At 40.2% G+C, this 21,326-nt stretch overlaps 1 protein-coding gene across 1 annotated transcript in view; it reads left to right on the forward strand.

The window, feature by feature from the left end:
• The window catches only part of LOC143035249 (influenza virus NS1A-binding protein-like), a 35,215-nt gene that overhangs the window by 5,379 nt on the left and 8,510 nt on the right, over positions 1 to 21,326 (forward strand). The window contains exons 2-11 of the mRNA XM_076202048.1: positions 3,455 to 3,585; positions 4,966 to 5,076; positions 8,583 to 8,717; positions 12,760 to 12,900; positions 13,845 to 14,021; positions 15,413 to 15,547; positions 15,855 to 15,984; positions 16,257 to 16,715; positions 19,917 to 20,036; positions 20,691 to 20,864. Coding sequence (XP_076058163.1) covers positions 3,463 to 3,585; positions 4,966 to 5,076; positions 8,583 to 8,717; positions 12,760 to 12,900; positions 13,845 to 14,021; positions 15,413 to 15,547; positions 15,855 to 15,984; positions 16,257 to 16,715; positions 19,917 to 20,036; positions 20,691 to 20,864 — 1,705 coding nt within the window. The 5' untranslated portion in view covers positions 3,455 to 3,462. The remainder of the gene's footprint in view (positions 1 to 3,454; positions 3,586 to 4,965; positions 5,077 to 8,582; positions 8,718 to 12,759; positions 12,901 to 13,844; positions 14,022 to 15,412; positions 15,548 to 15,854; positions 15,985 to 16,256; positions 16,716 to 19,916; positions 20,037 to 20,690; positions 20,865 to 21,326) is intronic.

Below are 21,326 nucleotides of genomic sequence, written 5' to 3' on the forward strand. Positions count from 1 at the left end.
TATATTACAGTAAGATATTCAGGGCTTCTTTGATATATATATTATATTTAATTTATTTATTTATTTATTTTTTTGTTACCATTATAATTGTCAGCCTTGTGGGCGGCATGTCCAGACTCGGTTTCATGCACCATCTGGTGGGAGTTCAATTCATCTCCCTCTACCGTGGTAACAGAGAGGGAGACAAAACCAACTGCCAGGAAGCCTAGGTCAGCTGGTTGAACATGAAATCAGGGTCCATGGTGCTTAAATCACTCTCCCATGGAGCTACTTGTAATATATATATTGTGCCTGGCCAGTGCTTTATATACTCTACATCGCAGAATGCAAGCACTTCCTTAAAGAGTTTGGCAATGTGGCATAGAACACCATCCTTCGTGAAATGATCTATGTAATTATTTAAACTTTTCTTCGAATGATCATTCAGTAGCTTAAAATATCAGTTAGCATTCATCATAACATTTTTCAGGAGTATCGCTAATGATCCTACACCATGGTAGCCAGATGAACCCCAGACCATTAGTGAATTTAGATGATTTACAATTCCCTGTAGTGGTAAATAGGATTATGATAGGAAGAGTTAAGGATGTACATGTGCTAAGGGGAGAGGGTGGGGGAATATCAGATCATTTTTTGGTGGAAGGTAAGCTGAGAGTGGAGGATAGATGGAGGAGGAGGAAAGGGACAAAAGGTAGGGAGGTTCTTAGAGTGAACTCCTTGAATGAAAAGGAAAAGGAGAAGGAGTACGAAAAGAAGCTGAAGGAGGAGTGGGAGGGAGTAAAGGATAGAGCAGAGATGGGTGTGGAGGAGGAATGGGGATGGTTCAAGGAGGGAGTCTTAAAGTGTGCAAGGATGGTGTGTGGAACAAGAAGGACAGGGGGAAATAGAAGAAAGGGTAGTGAATGGTGGGATGAGGAAACAAAGAAGGTTGTAGAAGAGAAGAAGCGAGCATTCACAGATTGGTTACAAAAGAGGACAGGGGAGTCATACGAGACGTACAAAGAAAAGAAAAGAGAAGTAAAGCAAAAGGTAAAGGAGGCAAAGAGGAGAGCAGATGTGAAATGGGGTAGGAGTATGACAGAAAATTTTGAAAGTAATAAAAAGATGTTTTGGAAAGAAATTAAGAGGAAGAGGAGGCGAATCAAGTAGGGAAGAAAAGGTAAAAGGTACAGATGGAGAGTTGATAATGGAAGAGATGGCAGTGAGGGGAAGATGGGCAGAATATTTTAGGGAGTTGCTGAATGTGAAGGAGGATAGGGAAGGAAAGATAGCTGCAGTGGGAAATGCGAAGAAAATGAGTGATGAGTGAGGAGAATGGAGGAGAAATAAGGAAGGATGAGGTGAAGGCAGTTGTAAAGATGATGAAAGCAGGTAAGGCACCTGGTCTGGATGGATGTCATGCAGAATGTCTGAAAAAGGGAGGTTCAGTGATGGTGGACTGGTTGGTGAGGTTATTTAATGATTGCTGGAGAGAGGGTAGAGTACCGGAGGACTGGAGAAGTGCCTGTATAGTTCCTCTTTACAAGGGAAAAGGGGACAAGTGTGAATGTAGTAATTTCAGAGGGATTAGCCTGTTGAGTGTAGTTGGGAAGGCGTATGGGAGGATCTTAATTGAGAGGATTAGGAGAGGAACAGGAGTAATTGGTGAGGAACAGTGTGGATTTAGGACGGGTAGAGGTTGTGTAGATCAGATCTTTGTGGTAAGACAGATATGTGAGAAAGCTATAGGAAAGGGGAAGGATGTTTTTTGGGCTTGTATGGATCTGGAAAAGGCTTATGATAGGGTAGACAGAAAGGCACTGTGGGAGGTTATGCAGATTCATGGGATAGGAGGAAAGCTTCTGGGAGCTGTCAAGAGTTTTTATGAGAGTAGTAGAGCATGTGTTAGGATTAGAAATGGAGAGAGTGAGTGGTTTGAAGTAAAGGTGGGACTTCGTCAAGGATGCGTTATGTCGCCCTGGCTGTTCAACTTATACATGGATGGGGTGGTGCGAGAGGTGAATGCTAGGGTAGCGAGTCAGGGATTGGAGATGGTTAAAGAAAATGGAGAAAAGTGGGAGGTGAGCCAGCTGTTGTTTGCGGACGACACTGCGCTTGTGGCAGGGTCAGAGGAGGGATTGAGGAAGCTGGTGGCAGAGTTTGGGAGAGTATGTGATAGAAGAAAGCTGAAGATAAATGTGGGTAAAAGTAAGGTGATGAGATGTACAAGGGGTGAAAGTGGCAGTAGACTGGAAGTGAACATTAAGGGAGAGCGACTGGAGGAAGTGGATAGTTTTAGATACTTGGGTGCAAGTGTAGCAGGAAAAGGTGGAGGTAGAATGTAGATTGAGAGAAGCGAGTAAATGCCTTGGTGGTTTAAAGAGTGTAATGAGGAATAGACATTTGGGAATGGATGCGAAGAGGAGACTGTATGAAGGAGTGATTGTGCCAACAGCACTGTATGGGGCAGAAACGTGGAACATAAGAGAAGAAGAGAGAAGGAGTTTGAATGTGTTTGAGATGAGGTGTCTGAGAAGTATGGTGGGGGTTACTAGGCTAGATAGAGTGAGAAATGAGGAGGTGAGGAGGAGAACAGGGGTGAAAAAGGATTTGGGAGATAGGGTTGATGAAAGAATATTAGGATGGTTTGGACACATGGAAAGAATGAGTGAAGAAAGACTAGTAAAAGAGGTATGGAAGGCAGATGTGGAGGGAGTGAACATGAGGGGACATCCTAGGATGAGGTGGATGGATGGGGTGAAGGGGGCTTTGGGGAAGAGGGGAATGTCTGTTGAGGAAGGAAGGGAGAGGACGGAAGACAGAGGTGAGTGGAGAATGGTTGTATATGGATGATGTTGTGACTGCATGAGTATGTGTGAGTAAATTTTGACGCAGCCCGAAGGGATTTCTCCCCGTCCTCGCCTTATATGCAAAGGGGGACGGAGAGGGGGGGTCGCCGATTAAATGAAGTGGCCTTGCTGTGGATGTACTGTGTCTTGCGACACTGCTTCTGACCCAGGGCGGTGGGCAGGGTGCAGCGATGACCCGTCATCCAGGAGGTGCTCAGATGAGAGGAAGGGTGGGAGGGGTGTGGAGTGTATTTAGGGATGAAATGGGTGGGAGTGTTGTTATGCCTTTCCCTTTTTTGCTACCTCCCTTGGAAGGGGGAAAAAGCCTTGGTATATGTATGTATGTATGTACAATTCCCTGTGTGAATTTTGTTTGAGGGATCACAACTGGGATGACATTCATCACTTGAAATCATAAAACTGAGAAATATCACTTTGCTACAAACATACAGTGGGATGTGGAGGATTGGAAATGAGTAATGTGTAGTGATAAAGTAACATTCACCATGGAAACCATTGTGATAGTGTACCCTTGTCATGGTAGTGGTCTTTTTCTTGTTATACACAGCAGTTGTATTTTATGTAAGAAATATTGTTTATAGTTGTGTGATTTGTTTTTTTTGCAGTAGGCAACATGGTAACAGAGGCTCGTCTAGAAGGTTTGGTGCTGGAGGACTCGGCCAGTGATCTGCATCAAAGGCTTGTGCAGCTCAATCAACTCAGGAAGAATCGTCATTTTTGTGATGTGGTTTTGCAGGTCAGTATGGGTTACAGGAGGTACAAGGAAATTAAGAAAAGCAATTTGAAGGATGCTTCTTTACTGCACAGATGGGAAATAGTCATATTTTCTCAAACTTGAGATAATATACAGTTGTCCTTCCTATATCTGAACCAAGGCTTGACATAGAAATGATATAGGATGACACAGAATTCCAAAGTGCATTTACAGAGTTCTGTGTGATGGCCTGAAGACCATTGTCATCTATTGTGGAGCTTCAAGTTTTCCATTCACTGAAACATAGGAGGTACTCAGTGTCCTCAAGGGGATGGTTGCATCAATGACTGTTTGAATATGTGCCGCCTAGGCCTATTCTGTGCTAATAAAGTCTTGGTGCTGGAAGGTTTCCTAAACCCAAGAATACTTTTCTATGGAGGGATTTGTTCTGTGGGGGTGGGGGGGTGTAGTAACGAGTTTCATCTGTCTTGAACTTTTATCAGGGTGTATTTACCTTATTGTAGTACAGAAAATTAAAGTGACTTTTCACTATATGGATGGAGATGAAATAACTCGTTGAAACCCTGATACATTCAAGACTGGAATGTGTGTCAGTGGTATGGACCCCACACAGAGTGAAGGATGTAAGCAAGGTAGAGAATACAAAGGACAGGTAAGCTATATGAAGAAAGGCTAAAAGCATTTGGTCTGCCGACTTTGAAAGATCAAAAAAGGTGGCGAAATTTCTCTTGGCTCTTATGTTGCATGTTTCTGCCCCATACAGTGCTGTTGGCACAATCACTCCTTCAAACAATCTCCTCTTAGCATCCATTCCCAAATATTTTTCATTACACTTTTTAACCCCCCAAGGCATTTACTTGCTTCTCTCAATCTACATTCTACCTCCACTGCTCCCTTTCCTGCCTCATTCACACCCAAATAGCTAATACTTTCCACTTCCTCCAGTCTCTCTCCCTTAATACTTCCAGTGTTCTGCCACTTTCTCCCCGTGCCAGTCACTATGGGGCATAGGATTTTCCACTTTTAGTGAAACTCGGGCAATGATATTGATTGAATGAGCATTTCATAGACAACATAAATCTTCTTGAGTGACTTGTGGATTTGCCAAGAGGCTGTTGCCAATTATTTAAAGGCCATAGGTCTTCTCCGAGAGATCAAGGGTATCGGATTGATTGGCTGATCTGTAATTAGTCTATCAGCTTTCCATGAGGTGGCTAGTAATGAGATTAATCTGAAAGGTTTTGGGTTTAGTGGTGGTTTGTTTGATTTTAATATGAGCATTATATGGATTTTTTCTTTATCTTCTTTCACATTGCTGAAATTTTGTACAACCAGGAGTGGTTAAATATCAGGAAGACTTGTATCAATATGATAAACATGAGGGTAATTTTTGTATTACAGGTGGGAAGTTCTGAGCTGCATGCTCATCGATCTGTCCTTGCCTGCTCATCACCCTACTTCTTTGAACTGTTTACTGCTGAAGATGAACAAAAGACTCAAAGAGAAGGAAAGGTAAGGATAAGCAAAGTTGTAACGAGAATAATGAACATATTGAACATGGTTGCCTATTTTGTAAATATCGTGGTTATTGCCTATTTTGTAAATATCGTGGTTATGAGAAGTTAATTCAACTGAATTAGAGACCATTTCTGTTGGGGTTTAATCTTGAAAGAATAAACTAGTTTGGCATTAGCTAGGGCAAAATCTAGGTCTTTATGTTGAATGGATTATGAATACTGCAGTCAAGTTAATTGTAAGTCTAGATTTGGTGAGCTTACAGTATCCCATTGTTTTGTTTACTTCAATGCTGAAGTGTACCCTAACCAACAGAAAATTTAGCCAACATCCTTAATTTACTCAAGTTTTTAATATAATGTAGCCTTCAGTAATAACACAATTAAATGGTACCTTATCAATAATTCTAAACATTGCCAAAAGGGTGTGTATATAAAATTCCTTGCAAAATATGTAACGAGTTCTACACTGGTTAAATGACAAAAAATCTGTGTTAGAAATAAGCAACATAAAAATGTGTAAAAGATGAAAGTTATTCAAGTGCTATTTTTGAACATCTCGGCACTTTTAATCACCCTATTGATTGGGATAATGCTAATGTGATTGCTTTCAGCAATAACATTGTTGAAAGGAACATAATTGAAAGTAGCTTAATAAAGTCCACAACTTATGTTCATTTCAACCTTGATATAGGATTGTATAAAATAGATAATTATATTTGTAAAGAAATAACAAACATATACCCATTGTCTTTACTTTTTCTTTTTACTTTTTCGTTTAGGAATGTCCCCTGTGGGGCTACAAGGAGAAGGATGCCTAGTCCCACTCCCCGCCCCTTTCTTCTCGCCTCTTATGATCCAAGTGGAAATACTTGGTGGCAGCATTCTTTTCCCCCACCACATTCCCCCACAGCAGAAAATTAATACTCAGAGAAATGGTACAGGACAGCAGCAAGGGGTTGGGGGACAGCATAACTGAGGGATAGTAGTAGTATAAAAGTGTCGTCATTTCTCTGTGAAGAGTTTTCCTCTATCATAGACAAAATGATGTGTGGCTCTGGTCCGTAGGGGCATCCCATATAGACCCTAAAGTATCAACTGCATGCTACTTTGCCACAATAACAAGCAGCCAATACCCCAGACGGAGAGTGTGTGTGGAGTGAATTCAGGGATGGTATGGGTGGGAATGATTTTATGCCTTTTCCTTTTTGGCTACCTCCCTTGTAAGGGGGAAAAAGCCTTGGTATATGTATGTATACCCATTGTAAGAATCATTGGACATCTGACTTGTACTACCCATGGCAAGCATCCCACATTCCATGATCTTTAGTCAACATGCTTTGTCACTACCTTTTCCTACTGCCTGCATGGGCTCCTAATCTCAGTGAGACGCACCACAACACCCTTCAAATCATACAAAACAAAGCCCTAAAAACAATTACAGGCTGCACAAATACAACACCTACAGACCATTTACACCATGAAACAAGTCCTCAAAGTCGAGGACCACCTCGACATGAGAGGCACACAAACACTTGCCGCAGCCACCACAAACACATCACACCTGCTATACTACATAGCAGAGCACCCACACACACCGAGAAACATTAAAACAACACCCAAAGACCTGTATCACACACATACTCTCTTCTCTTCCTCCACAACCACCAAATACCAGCCTCCGGAAACATATTCATAATCCTATCACTCACCACTCCATTAACACGCTGAAAGACAACACACTGCTGCATGCCTTCTGAATCCTCTCTCCCATGAAAGGACAGTGTCCACCTGGCCAGACTGCAGTGCGGCCACCACCCAGCACTTCTAAGCTACCAGAAGAGGCTGGATGACCGCATTGTGAACAGCTGCCCAGGATGTAACACTTCACCCCATACCATACAACACATAATGGAAGACTGCATTATACACAATCATGCACGCAAATAACACAACATACACTCTATATAGGATTTGTGGGAAAACCCAGTTTCGGCTGTGTCATTCGTTGGGGAGACGGGACTGCTAGGACAGACAGTCTAGGGAACGACAACAACAACTGTTGACACATGTATCCTTTATGTCCACGTCCCCTTTTTCCCCACTATATGTTATGCTTCTTTGTGCAGTATGTATTTCTGCAAGAAAATGCTCTGCTCTAGTCGTTTTTCATTAGTGGAGAAATTCCTCGCTGCACACCCAGTATGCTCTCAAAAAGCAACCGATTATCAGGTGTACAGTGAGGAATTTCTCCAAGGTGAAATTGAATACATTTTTGACATGTGTAAGAATCTGTTACCCACAAGGACTCTTACATAGACAAAAAGGAAAAGCTTTAAGAATAACAAGAAGAACAATTTTTTTTTTCTTTTCCCCTCTCTCCACCCTTTCCACTCGTGTGTAATATATATATACAGTAGAAGCCCGATTTAACGAATATCAATTTAGTGGAAGCTCAAATTAGCGAACTGCAAATAGCAATAACGAAAATGCTCAACTTAGCAGAAATGGTCTGCTAAGTTGACCATTTTCCGCTAGCTGGCCAGACGCGCGTCTACGGAAATAGCTCAATTTAGCGGGAACGGTAAGCTAAGTTGAGCATTTTTCGTCAACTGGCCACATGCGTGTCTCAGAGTCCAATGTTACCAGATGTTACCAGATTATGGTGGTGGAGTCGAGGAAAATTTTATAATTTAGTACTTTGGAGGTGTATATATATATATATATATATATATATATATATTATATATATATATATATATATATATATATATATATATATATATATATATATATATATATATATACTATAATATATATACAATAATATATAATTCAGTATATGTATAAAGTATAATTGTAGCAGAACTATATTCAAGTAGAAATAGACGGTATAATAGGAAAACAAAACAATGAAACAGTAAGTTGATGGGAAAATTCAAAATCAGTACGCGAGAGTAATCACCACGAAAAACACTTCTATAACAACGAACTACGTTTTCTGCAACAACACAACAATAATGCTCACTATCCAAAAACCAACTGCCCAGTCCTCTTAATCGCTAGAATGATGTACATCGAACTAAACACGAAGCTATGACTAATATTCCGCGAAATTCACAGCCCATATCATTGTTACACGAGACACACACACAATGTTGCAACAAATTACTGCACGTTGCTGTTCGTTTGCAATTCACGATTGTGCTGCCTATAATTGACATACAATAATATATATACTGTATGTGTGTGTACACTAGGGAATTTTTAGGTACGTATCATTTTTATAATCCGCTCTGGCAACACTGTTACACCAACGATCACTCGCTCAATTTAACGGAAAATTCAATTTAGCGTACTGGACCTTGGCTGAATTAGTTTGTTAAATCAGGCATTTTGTATAGATGAAGAGTCTGGTAATTGCCATACTGCATATCAATTTCCATTTTTGTCTCAGAATCTGCCCTATGTACATTTCACAACTGTAGTGACATTTTTCTTCAGGTAACCTACAAACTGAATGGTGGTTGTTTTGAGCGGGAAGCTGTTGATGTCCTCATCACCTACTCGTACACAGGACAACTCCGTGTCCTGCCTGACCATGTCAAGAGCGTTTACATTGCTGCCAATAGACTGAAGGTGAGAGCTTTGGTTGTTCATTATGCACCAATACAAACTATATTGTGAAATGTTTCTTCAATTTTAGATCATTTTGTACTTCAAGGTTTACTAGATTTATGTAATGGGAACATGCAGGAAAGGAGCCACACTCATGAATGCTTATCCCTTTATATTCATTGATCAAATTTAGTTTTGAAATTGTTTAAGATTTCATATTGGAAAATTCACTCTTAGTTTGGCAGTGAAGACCATCTTAAACTATTTCCACCCCACCACACACTCACTCACAAGAATTCAAATAGCAATGACAAAGATGGCACCAACACTTTGCAAGTTGACATACAAAGATTGGACAAACTTAACTTACACAATCCTAGAACAAAGAAAAGAAAAAGGTGATTTGATAACCATCTACTGAATTATGGAAGGGATGGAAATTCTTGATAGGGATGACCTACTAAAATGGGACAGAAGAAATTTGAGGACACGAGAAGAAACTTGGACAGTTACAGAAGATATCTGAAAAAAAAAAATGCTTTCCACTCAGTAATAGATGTATGGAACAATCTAAGAGGAAATGGTGAGTGCTGAAATTACATGATTAACCCCTTCCATACGGTGCCGCACACGTAGGTGTCATGGGGAGCGAGTGTATTCGCGAGGCTGCCATATCGGCGTCTTGATTATATTTATTGTAGTCGCCCCTCCATAATGACATTCTTTCTAATTCTTTTGTAATCGCATTTTCTATGGTTATCAAAATTCACGGGTGAAGAGAGAACGATCGATATAAGCGGTGACTATATTTTATGATGCGAGTATTATTACGACACGTCGTACAGCTGGCATTGGTTGCTGCCACCGAGATCTAAGTCCATGACGCCTACGTGTGCGGCACCGTATGGAAGGGGTTAAGAAAAAAATGGATGCGGAAAGACAACTTTGGGTCACTATGAGCATAGCTCTACTCCTGCAAAATAATAGGTAAATACACACACACACACACACACACACACACACACACACACACACACACACACACACACACACACACACACACACACACACACACACACACACACAGAAATGGAATATTTTGACAAAATTTTACAAAAAAGGAGTGGAAAAGTATGTCCCAAGACAAAAACAAGAAAAAGAATATGTAAAATGCTGGTACAATAAAAGTTGTAGGGAGTTAAAAGGACAAAAGAGACAAAGCTTGGACCAGATGGAAAAAAGACAGAAGGCCTGAAAAATGGAAAATATATACTTGTTATAGAAATGAATATGTACAAACATGCAGAGAGGAAAAGAGAAAATATGAAAAAGATGTCATAGAAAAGTGTAAAGATCTACCTAAACTCTTTTACAGATTTGTAAACAACAAATTGAAAAACAAACAAGACTTGGAGAAATTAAGACGAGGAGGAGTTGAATACACAGAGGAAATTGAAATGGCGGAAATTATGAACAAACATTTTAAATCGGTGTTTACAAGGGAGAACATACAACCTGAAGAGATCGAATGGAAAGAGAAAGTCCCTTCCATGAAAGAAATAGAAGTAACAAAGAACGAAATATTGAAACACTTGAGTAATCTTGATGTCAGAAAATCGCATGGACTAGATGAAATAGCAAACTGGATTTTGAAAGAATGCAGGAATGAACTGGCAGACAAAATACATAGCATAATAAACAGTTCCTTGAAAGAAGGAAAAGTTCCAGAAGATTGGAAAAAAGCAAATATAGTACCTATATATAAAGGAGGAAATAAAGAAGACCCTGCCAACTATAGACCAGTCTCTCTAACAAGTACAATAGCAAAAATTTGTGAAAGAATTGTCAAAAGTAGATGGGTAAAATATTTTAGAAAGTGTTAAATCCAAGGCAATTTGGATTCAGACAAGGACGATCATGCGTCACCAATTTAATATGTTTCTATTCAAGGCTAATAGATATAATACAAGAAAGAGATGGATGGGCTGATTGTGCATTTCTAGACCTAAAAAAAGCTTTTGACAAAGTACCACATAAGAAGTTGCTTAAGAAATTAGAAACTGAAGGAGGAATACAGGGCAAACTGCTTAATTGGATGGAAGACTTTTTGCAAGAAAGAAAAATGAGAGTAGTGATAAGAGACACACTCAAAATGGGATGAAGTAATAAGCGGTGTTCCGCAAGGAACAGTTCTGGCCCCAATAATGTTTGCTATATATATTAATGATATGGATGAAGGAATTGAAAGCTATACGAGCTTCTTTGCAGATGATGCAAAACTACTGAAAAGAGTGAACACGGAAGAAGATTGTGAATCACTACAGAGTGATCTAAATAAAGTATGGGAATGGAGTAGGAAGTGGGAGATGGAGTTCAATACAAAAAAGTGTAGTATAATGGAATTTGGAAAAAGCAAAAACAGAATAACAGGGTCATATAAATTGGGAGAAGGAATAAAAAAAGTAGAAAATGAGAAGGACCTGGGAGTCATTGTTATGAATAATGTCACCGGAGAAACATATAAATAAGATTTTTGGAGAAACTTATAATTTAATAAGAACAATCAAAGTTGCATTTACATACCTGGATGAAGAAATGGTGAAGAAAATCCTAATCACCCTGCTAAGACCAAGACTGGAATATGTAGCAACGATATGGTCACCAAGTACAAAAAAATGTATAAAAAAAACTTGAAAGAATACAAAGAGCAATAACAAAATTGGCACCAACACTCTCAAAACTATCATATGAAGAGAGACTAGCAAAACTTGAACTACAGACACTAGACCAAAGAAGAGAGAGGAGATTTGATAGCTATTTACAGAATCATGAAAGGCATAGAAATTACTGATAGAGAGAATCTGATAAAATGGGATGATAGAAATACAAGAGGACACGGAAAGAAAATAAAAAAAGACAGCTATAGAAGAGATTTGAAAAAGAACAGCTTTCCTCACAGAGTAATAGACAGTTGGAACAAGTTAGATGAGAAAGTGGTGTGTGCAAAAACAATACATGAATTTAAAAATGGTTTAGATAAAATGAGATATGAAGACGGGACACCACGAGCATAGCTCCCCTTCCCGTAAAATACAACTAGGTAAACACACACACACACACACACACACACACACACACACACACACACACACACACACACACACACACACACACACACACACACACACACACACACCTACACACCTACACACACACACACACACACCTACACACCTACACACACCTACACACCTACACACCTACACACCTACACACACACACACACACACACACACACACACACACACACACACACACACCTACACACACACACACACACACCTACCTAGTTAAAAAAAAAAAAAAATGAGACTAGAAAGAATTCAAAGAGCAACAACAAAAATGGCACCAACACTTTGCAATTTGACATATGAATAAAGATTGGATGAACTAAATCTACCAACCTAATGTACACTGCATCACACTATTTGCATTATAAAATATAGTTACTGCTCTATTACTTGTTCTTTCACTCTGAGTAATGATTAACCCCTTCCATACGGTGCCGCACACGTAGGCGTCATGGACTTAGATCTCGGTGGCAGCAGCCAATGCCAGCCGTACGACGTGTCGTAATAATACTCGCATCATAAAATATAGTCACCGCTTATATCGATCGTTCTCTCTTCACCCGTGAATTTTGATAACCATAGAAAATGCGATTACAAAAGAATTAGAAAGAATGTCATTATGGAGGGGCGACTACAATAAATATAATCAAGACGCCGATATGGCAGCCTCGCGAATACACTCGCTCCCCATGACGCCTACGTGTGCGGCACCGTATGGAAGGGGTTAACACCGAAAACATGATCAAAGCAGTTCACAGAATTAAAGGGTCACTTGGTTACAACTACAAAATATAATCAAAATGCCGATGTCAGCATCTTTGTTTATCCACTTGCGCCCTATGACACCAACGTAGGTGTCATCATATGGATAAGGTTAATCCTGAAACTTATGGAAATCTGTCTTAACGAATTTCTTCTTTCCTGTCGCACAGATGGAAACGGCAGCAAGAAAGTGTGGTGAATATCTGGCTGCACACCTTAGTCCTGAGACATGTCTGGCTATCCGAGCTATACCTGGCATAGCTAGCAACAAGCAGCTTGTCAAGCAAATTGACAACTTCATTCAACAACAGGTAACCAATGATTTGTGCAAAGTTGGGTCTCTGGGTTATTGACTAAGAAGTATGATAGGGGTTACTAGGCTAGATAGTGAGAAATGAGGAGGTGAGGAGGAGAACAGGGGTGTGAAGGGAGCTGGGAAATAAGGTTGATGAAAGAGTATTGTGATGGTTTGGACACATGGAAAGAACGAGTGAAGAAAGACTAGTGAAATGAGTAAACATGAGGGATCGACCTAGGATGAGATGGATGGGGTAAAAGGGGCATTGGGAAAGAGGGGACTGTCTGTTGAGGAAGGATGGGAGAGGACAGAAGATGGGTGAATGGAGAATAGTTTTGTATGGATGCTGTAGTGCATGAAGGGGAGTGGGAGGGGGATGGGGGGAGTGGGAAATGAAAAATAATTTGATGCAGCCCGAAGGGATTTCTCCCCATATTCTCCTTTTCTGTATGAGGGGATGGAGAGGTGGGGGGTTGCCAATTTAATGAAGTGCCAAGGAGGTGCCAAGATAGGAGGGAGGAGGGGAGTGGAATATATGGGAAATGAAATGTGTGGGAGTGATTTCTATGCCTTCCAGTCTATTGCCATTCACCCCTTGTACATCTCATCACTGTGTGTATATATATATATATATATGTGTGTGTGTGTGTGTGTGTCTATATTTATATATATATATATATGCCAAAACTCGCTCTTCCTTGAGGGTTTACGGGTTAATCTAATGGATGTTGCTAGCTACTTGGAACCCTGGGTCAATAGATTGATTTACCCCCTTTTTTTTTTACTTTTTTACTTTTTTACTTTGTTACTTTGTCATGGTGTTCAATTTTTTATATTTTTTATTATCTAAACTACATTTTTGTTTTTCCCCTTAGAAATCACAGAGAAAAGCCTCCTTCCCATAATGCAAGCTCTCCCATTGTTATTGCTCTCTGGTGATTTCAATTTCTCCTGCAGCATGACCTGCTCCTTGTGACACGAGACACAAAGGGCGTGGTAAAACTCCAACTGACGGTGATGGTGAGCAAAGACGATGCGGCTGTGACAGGGCGGGCACTCAGCCTTCTTGCCCTTGACTGGATAAAAAAACAGCTGACTGAGGAGGACCTTCTTCTGGAGTCGCTGAAAGAGAAAGTAAGAAATGTTTTAACAAACCAGGATGTTTTTTCTGGAAGTTAAATTTGTATTGATAGGAGGTTACTCTACCAGATGCCTTGTTGGAAATGACTCTCACCACAATGTTTACTTCCACAAAGCACAGAAATAATTGGATTCACACGTGACTAGGTGTCTACAGTTTGGTTCCCAAAAATCAGAGAAACATAGACAATGTACAAATTAAACAAAATAAACATTGGGACTTAACAAGGTCCACAAGGAACACCCTGATAGAGCTCCTGTACTCGGAAGCCAAAATCCCTCTCATAGGATATTAAAAGAAAGTTGCAAGGACCCCTCATCCCTGCTTGTCCATTTCATGACATCACAAAGGCATAAGCAGCTGAATGTAATATGAAAAACACACTACCATCTATACCATACTGTAGTGGTGTGGGCTACAGAAGGAGGAAAGAGTGCTTGTCCTTCATTAGATTAGGTCAGGTCAGGTCAACTTGTTTTGCAAGTGGCCCAAAGCCACACACACCACACCATGCCACACCATGCCACACATTGACCAGCCCCTGTGGTGCATGATTATTCTTAAATAGCAGGTCCGTAACTCAGTGTTGGGTCACACTGACCCTGCAGGTCAGGTGTGCATGATGATTTGGCATACAGTAGTGCATCCTTTCCCTTGTGGATGCTATGTGGTCTGTACAATACAACCCCCATAAAATTGCCTTGGCTTCAGAGGGGATCCCACACAAGGATTGGAGGGGCAAAGTGTTGCTAGTATCGAGTTAGGTGGGTTTCAGGCAGCCGATGGAGACCCATTCTAGCATTGAGGAGTGGGCACAACAAGGGACTCTGAGGATTGTCTCCACTGGAGACATGTTGAGGTCACCCTATGGGAGTGGAGTATTGGGGATGAAATGGGTGGGAGTGGAATTATGCCTTGATTTTGGCTACCTCCCTGGTGGTAAGGGGGGAAAGAGCCACTGGTATATGTATGTACATTATCGATTGATTGACTTTAATGAAACTTGGTCAGGATAACTGTAATACGAGTTTTAGTTAAAAAAAAATCTTGGCTAAAAAAAAAAAAAAAGTGGATGAAGCAGATTGATGTCCTCAATGTTGGTGTTGTATGGGCTCTGATGACTAAGTTTTTTGTAGAATTAATTCAAATTTTGATCATTGATAGCATTATTCCTCTCTTTTCCAGTGCTTACCTATAAGACCCCTGTGTATGAGACTGATAAAATATGTTGTCTATGTCCATAACCAGAAATTCTTTGGTTCTAAGGTGTATTTAGAAGGATACCATAGATGGATAGCATTTGCCAATTCTTTTGCAAAAGACTTCATCAAAACTAAAGTTCTCAAGTGTTTGTGTATGCTTATCATGGGTCTCTCTTTTTCAGAAACACTTGTTGTACCTTAGTAGCGACAACAGTCTGCATGATTGTGCCGATATCCAGAATGGAGATGCTAACGACTCCGAGATAGTACAAGATTATAAGAAGTTGTCCCGTAAAATGTCTCAGCCAAATATAAAGGTATTTTTTTTTTTTTTTTTTCCCCTTTGGTCCTCTCTCCTCTCCATCTCCCTCTCCCTCTTTCCTTTCCTCATCTCGCCTCTCCCTCCCTCCCTCTACCCCTTTCTGTGTCTCAGAAATCTTGTATCTCCTGACCAAAAGGGCATATATTCCTCGTCTCAGGATATGCGTGACAGAAACTGTGGATCATGGTTGTAAATACACTGGAGTGCACGTTCATTTAATGTACAAGTTTGTCACTCCTACGTTATTTAGTATGTACAGCTTTATGGACCCAGTGTTACCTGAATACAATTTCTGCCTTCAGGTACGGAGAAAGTCCTCCGCAACACATCCAGTCAAGCCCCGGATGATGCTCTACTCGAGATCCATCTCAGACCAGGAAGATGCAGAGTCAGATGTTGACTGGAAGTTGATCACATGGGCACATGTCTCAGGTAGGATTTTCTGATGCGAGTGAATAGAAGCTCTTAAGGAATTGTTTATATTCTTTGTTCTTATTGTTTCCCAGAGTACTGAATAAAATAAGGTCACTGACCAGAATGAAGTACATCATCAAGACTGCATTTGTAATAAAACAAAGCATGCTAATGGCTAAGTGACTAAAGGTTTGAGAGACGTGAATATACTGAAACTATGGGATATTAGGTGCGTACAGAAGAGCATGTATGCAACACTAGGTACAGTATTGGATTTTGTTCAATTGCAGAGAGCTCTGTGATGGCCATTGTTACTCTGAAGGGCCAGGTTGCTGTGGTTTCTATCCACCAACGCCTCCACACCTCCTCCCCAACCCCAACCCCCCAGCCTTCAAGGCCATGTTCCATGGAGAAAGTAGATTGCTACACGGTAGTACCATACATGGCCTCGCCAAAGTGTGGCACGGGTACAGGCAATTTCAATGGTGTGCTTCTTGTCAGTGGTGGGTATGATCGAGGGGAGTGCCTTCGTGTTGTCGAGGCGTACAATCCCAAAACCAACACGTGGACCGCGTACCCTGCAATGCGGCAAGGACGAGGCAGGTTTGACCTTACGGTGATGGATGGAAGGGCGTACGCTGTTGGTGGCTGCGATGGGTCACGGGAACTCAACACGGTTGAGGTACTGGACCCTAATCTGATGAAGTGGACCAGCGCCGCGCCCCTGCCTCTCGCCAGATCCAACACAGGTGGAGTAGATTTTCATTGAGATTTACTTTGGCACTCATATTCTCTGCTGCTATTTTGCAGGTGCACTTTAGGGACTCGAGAGGAGGCAAGGGGGGAAGCTCTGTCTGACTATTGGAAGTATTTGTGTAAGTCAAGAATTAACTTGCCAATAGTAAATATTTGGCAAAGGAGGAGGATGGAATGTGGGGTGATTCAGTACCTCCCAGTATTGAAATGATTACTAATCAACCATATTTTCTTTTTTTGTTTCCACAGGCCAGTCAGCCTCCCCGCCATATGCATCCATGTTAAGGGCAAAAAAAAGGCACAGTAAATATAAACCAGTGCTCATACAAGGAATCAGACATAACCTAGTATTTCATTTTCATAACCAAAATTGCAGGTTTTATTGTGCCTAATTTTTGCTACTAATTCAGTGGAAGCAAGTTATAAGCTATTACTGGTAGATGAGACACGAATTCTTCACCAAACAGTAACCTTTTGGCTATTGTTTCAGCATTGTTGGTAAGTACCTCAGTTTCAGTTCCCTTCTTGGTCTTAATTTCAGGATCTGACCACCTTGAGTGTTTTAAATTTACTCGTAGACTTTTGAATGAAGAGTACAAATGTATTTTCCAGATAAGATTAAAATAATTAACTTCCCAAAGGCATGGAACTTAAGGACACAAACCAGCATCGAGCTAGGAGGTGTATCACCCAGATAAACAATTTCCTGCCAATGTATATACTATTTTATATATGTAACTACTTATGGCTTTTAAAGCTAACATTTCATACAGCTTCTGGGTCGAGCAGTGTCCATGGCAACTCTCGTGTAATGCAACATCTGGCCCTTTGTGACAATCCAGCAACACCAGGTTTTGTCAAGTATTTCCTGTTATTGAATAAATATGCCCTACATTTTAAGAGGCAAATCAATAAAGGAGAATGGCTTTGCTGATGTTGAATTCGGAGTAGACCTCTTCAGATGTTGAATTCGGAGTAGACCTCTTCAAAGGATTTACCATACATACATATGCTTGTATTTGTGTGTACATGTGTGGATGTGAATATAATGTATACAATATGAACTGCATATATAATGAAGTTAAAATATTAAAATATTTTTCTTTTCTTTGCTCTTGGAAACATTTTCCACACTTGCTTATAGTCTCCCTCGCCATCTGACACCAACAGGATAACATTTTCCAAAACCAAAAGAAGAAAGGAACTGTACACCTAATTTCCATGTACATTGTTCATAAGAACAAAGAGGTTTCCTTTCTCTAATATGTATTTATGTACATCATGGATCTAATTCTTCACATTGCAATTAAACAAATACCCTTTCCCATCAGTTTTGATACCACCTCTGTTTATTCCTTTTCCTCCTACTCTTCCTCTACCGTATTAAATTCCTCCACCATATCTACCACCACCTTCAACCATCTTCCTTTTCCTCCTCAACATCCTCCTCCTATTCCTCCTCCTCTCTTCATTTCAGATTTCCTCTCATTCTCTGCATTTCTTAAGCTCAATGTAGGGCATAATTATTAATTTCCCACATGGACTTAAGTCTATAAATGCTACATAAAGGTCACATTTTCTTCAACATTTTGACAGTGAATCTTTGCCTTTCCAAAAACTACAGTCTTCTCTAACCTTGTTTCAGTGTCTTTCCATATTCTAGACTATTATTATTATTCTTTTACCCTTCCACTTGCACTTTTAATTCTAAATTAATTGCCTCATACGGTCCTCCCCTCCTCATCTTTCCTTTCATTCTGTACATTTCCTGGCTTATTAATACATGGCTCTCTTGTTTACTTTCCACAGGGCCTGCAAGACTATGAATGCTACATAAATGTCTCATTTCCTTCAATATTTTGACAATGAATCTCTGCATTTCCAAAAACTAGTCTTCCCTAACCCTACTCCAATTTGAGTGGAAGGGTGGTGAGCTAAACGCCAAAAACCATTGGGTTTTTATTACTGACGTTTCATCCTAGAAGGACTTCTTCAGAGTCCTTCTAGGACAAAATGTCGGTAATAAAACTACAACAGTTTTTGGCATTTACCTCACCATCCTTCCACTCATTCTGTCTTACTTCAATTTCTTTCCATATTCTTAGTGAATTGCTTCATACAGTCTACCAAACAAAACCCATGACACCAATCACAAAATGAAACCAACTACCAACACATATCAAATAGACCATGGAAGACTGTACAGCTATCTCATCCACTCCAGATCAAATTGGGAACTTACAAAGAGCAGTAACCAAATTTATATTCAGCCTAACAGAAAAGATTGGAAATGTTGACTTTGCTGTCATTGAAAGGTCATTGACATGATTGCAATGTTCAGATCAGTAAAAGGAGTGGAAGAAATTGATAGGGAAAGTCCCTTTGAAAGGGATTAGAGAAAATCATGATGTCATGGAATTTTGTTGTTGTTGTTGTCATGCCATAGACTCTGGCTTAGCAGTCTACATGCATAAAGGCTTGTATATTTGTGTGCCATCTTTAGCATTGCATTTACTCTTGTTAGTTCTCTGCACACCTTTCCACCAACAAAATTTTTCCAGACCGGAAAGTAAAGGCCACTTGTATCCCTGTTGACTACCCTCTCACAAACTACCCTGGCCTATGTATACTTGTTCCGTCTTTACTCTTGTCAGTTCTTTCTGTACATGTTTCCAACATCTCTCCATTTTCCATCCTGTCACACCATACCTATTACTTCATTCACTGACTTGTATCCTTATCAAGCGTTTAGATTCCCCAATACAGGTTTCCTTCGAAAACTTGCATTGAAAATAATTCTAAAAATCTTCTCCCTACCACTCGCTTGTCATTGCTAGGGTTGTACACACACACACACACACACACACACACACACACACACACACACACACACACACACACACACACACACACACACACACACACACACACACACACCCATACCTCCCAACTTCTTATATTTTTACCCACACCATCTTTGACTTCCATCAAATCTTCACTTAAATCTCGTCACTTACCTAGTCTCTCCTTCACATACACACATGCATATGTATTTACTGTGTATATGTATGGATAAATACATGTCAATGTAATGTGTCAATTAATTATATCTTTCTCTTCCCTTAGATATACAGTGCAAAGCTTTTAACTTGTAGATATTCGCTAAATATTATCTTGTTTTATTGTTTGTTCAGGTGTTTGCAACTTGGGGGGCCATGTTTATTGTGTGGGAGGCTGGAATGGACAGTACGGCATTAAACAGTGTGATGTCCTCAGAGATGATGGCTGGAAAACCATTGCTCCTCTTCATGTTGGTGAGTTATACTTTTTATTGATCTATTTTATTACTGTTTAATTTCTCTTGTGTGCGTGTATATATATGGAATTGAAAACAACAGCATTTTTGCAGTTATTTAACTTTTCTCTGGTATTTTCAATGATTCTGATGACATTTTTCCTTCAATTGGGTGTGCATAAACTAAATTTGCATAATCTTCCATTTATTCAATGTTTCATCTTTAATAAGACATCTTGAGGATTGTCTGTAATGATGCAAGACAAAAATTACAAGATGGTATTATGAAAAAGTGCGTGGTTTGAGGTAAAGGTGGGACTTTGCCAGGGATGTGTTATGTTGCCATGGCTGTCCAATTTATACATGGATGGGGTGGTGTGAGAGGTAAATGCAAAGGTAATGGATCAGGGATTGGAGATGGTTAAAAAAAATGGAGAAAAGTGAAAGAGAAGCTAGTTGTTTGCTGACAACACTGCACTTGTGGCAGGATCAGAGGAGGGATCGAGGAAGTTAGTGAGTTTGGGAAGATGTACAAAATAAGGAAGTTGAAGATGAATGCGGGTAAAAGTAAGGTGTTTTAGTAACACCAAGCATTAAAAAATGAGAGCATCCTTGCATAGTACTCAAACAGGTTTATTTCATGTGGGTTAATGACTGCATCATTGTCTTGCAGGCCGGTATCAGGCAGGTGTGGCAGCACTTGATGGGAAGGTCTATGCTGTTGGAGGGTGTGATTCATGGAACTGCTTGAACACTGTGGAGTCTTACGATCCACACACAAACATCTGGAAGTTTGCAGCACCCTTGGCAACTCAGAGGCGTGGATGCGGTGCTGCTGTGCTTAATGGTGAGTAGTGTCGGAAATGCAACAGCAGATGTTAGGAAATAAAATATTGAGAGCAATTTAAGGAAAGTTGTATGGTTATCTGAAGAAAAATAGAGAAGTTAGGTCAAATGAATGCATTTGCTAAGAATTGAAGAAAGGTAAAAATTGCAGTTATTTGGAAGGGTCAGCCATTTTTGTTTGGGCTGTACCATTGGGGAACACCTTGCAGGAGTAGACGTGGGTATATCTAGCTGACTACAACACGCCATTGAAAAATTAACTCCGGTTGATGAACATATGGTGGTGGTGAGGTAGCATACCTTAGGCTTCATATCTCTTATTGTAGTATATGCTCCTGAAGCATATGGACTTGAAGAAGGAATGTTCTATGCCAGGTTTGATTCAAGAGTGGGCCAGGGTGCACCATGAGATGCACTTATTGTTATGGACAACTTCATTGCAGTTACTGGGACAGACAGTTCT

This window comes from Oratosquilla oratoria, chromosome 18, assembly GCF_046742065.1.
Source record: "Oratosquilla oratoria isolate Oo_2021 chromosome 18, ASM4674206v1, whole genome shotgun sequence".
In the NCBI taxonomy this organism is placed as follows: domain Eukaryota; kingdom Metazoa; phylum Arthropoda; class Malacostraca; order Stomatopoda; family Squillidae; genus Oratosquilla; species Oratosquilla oratoria.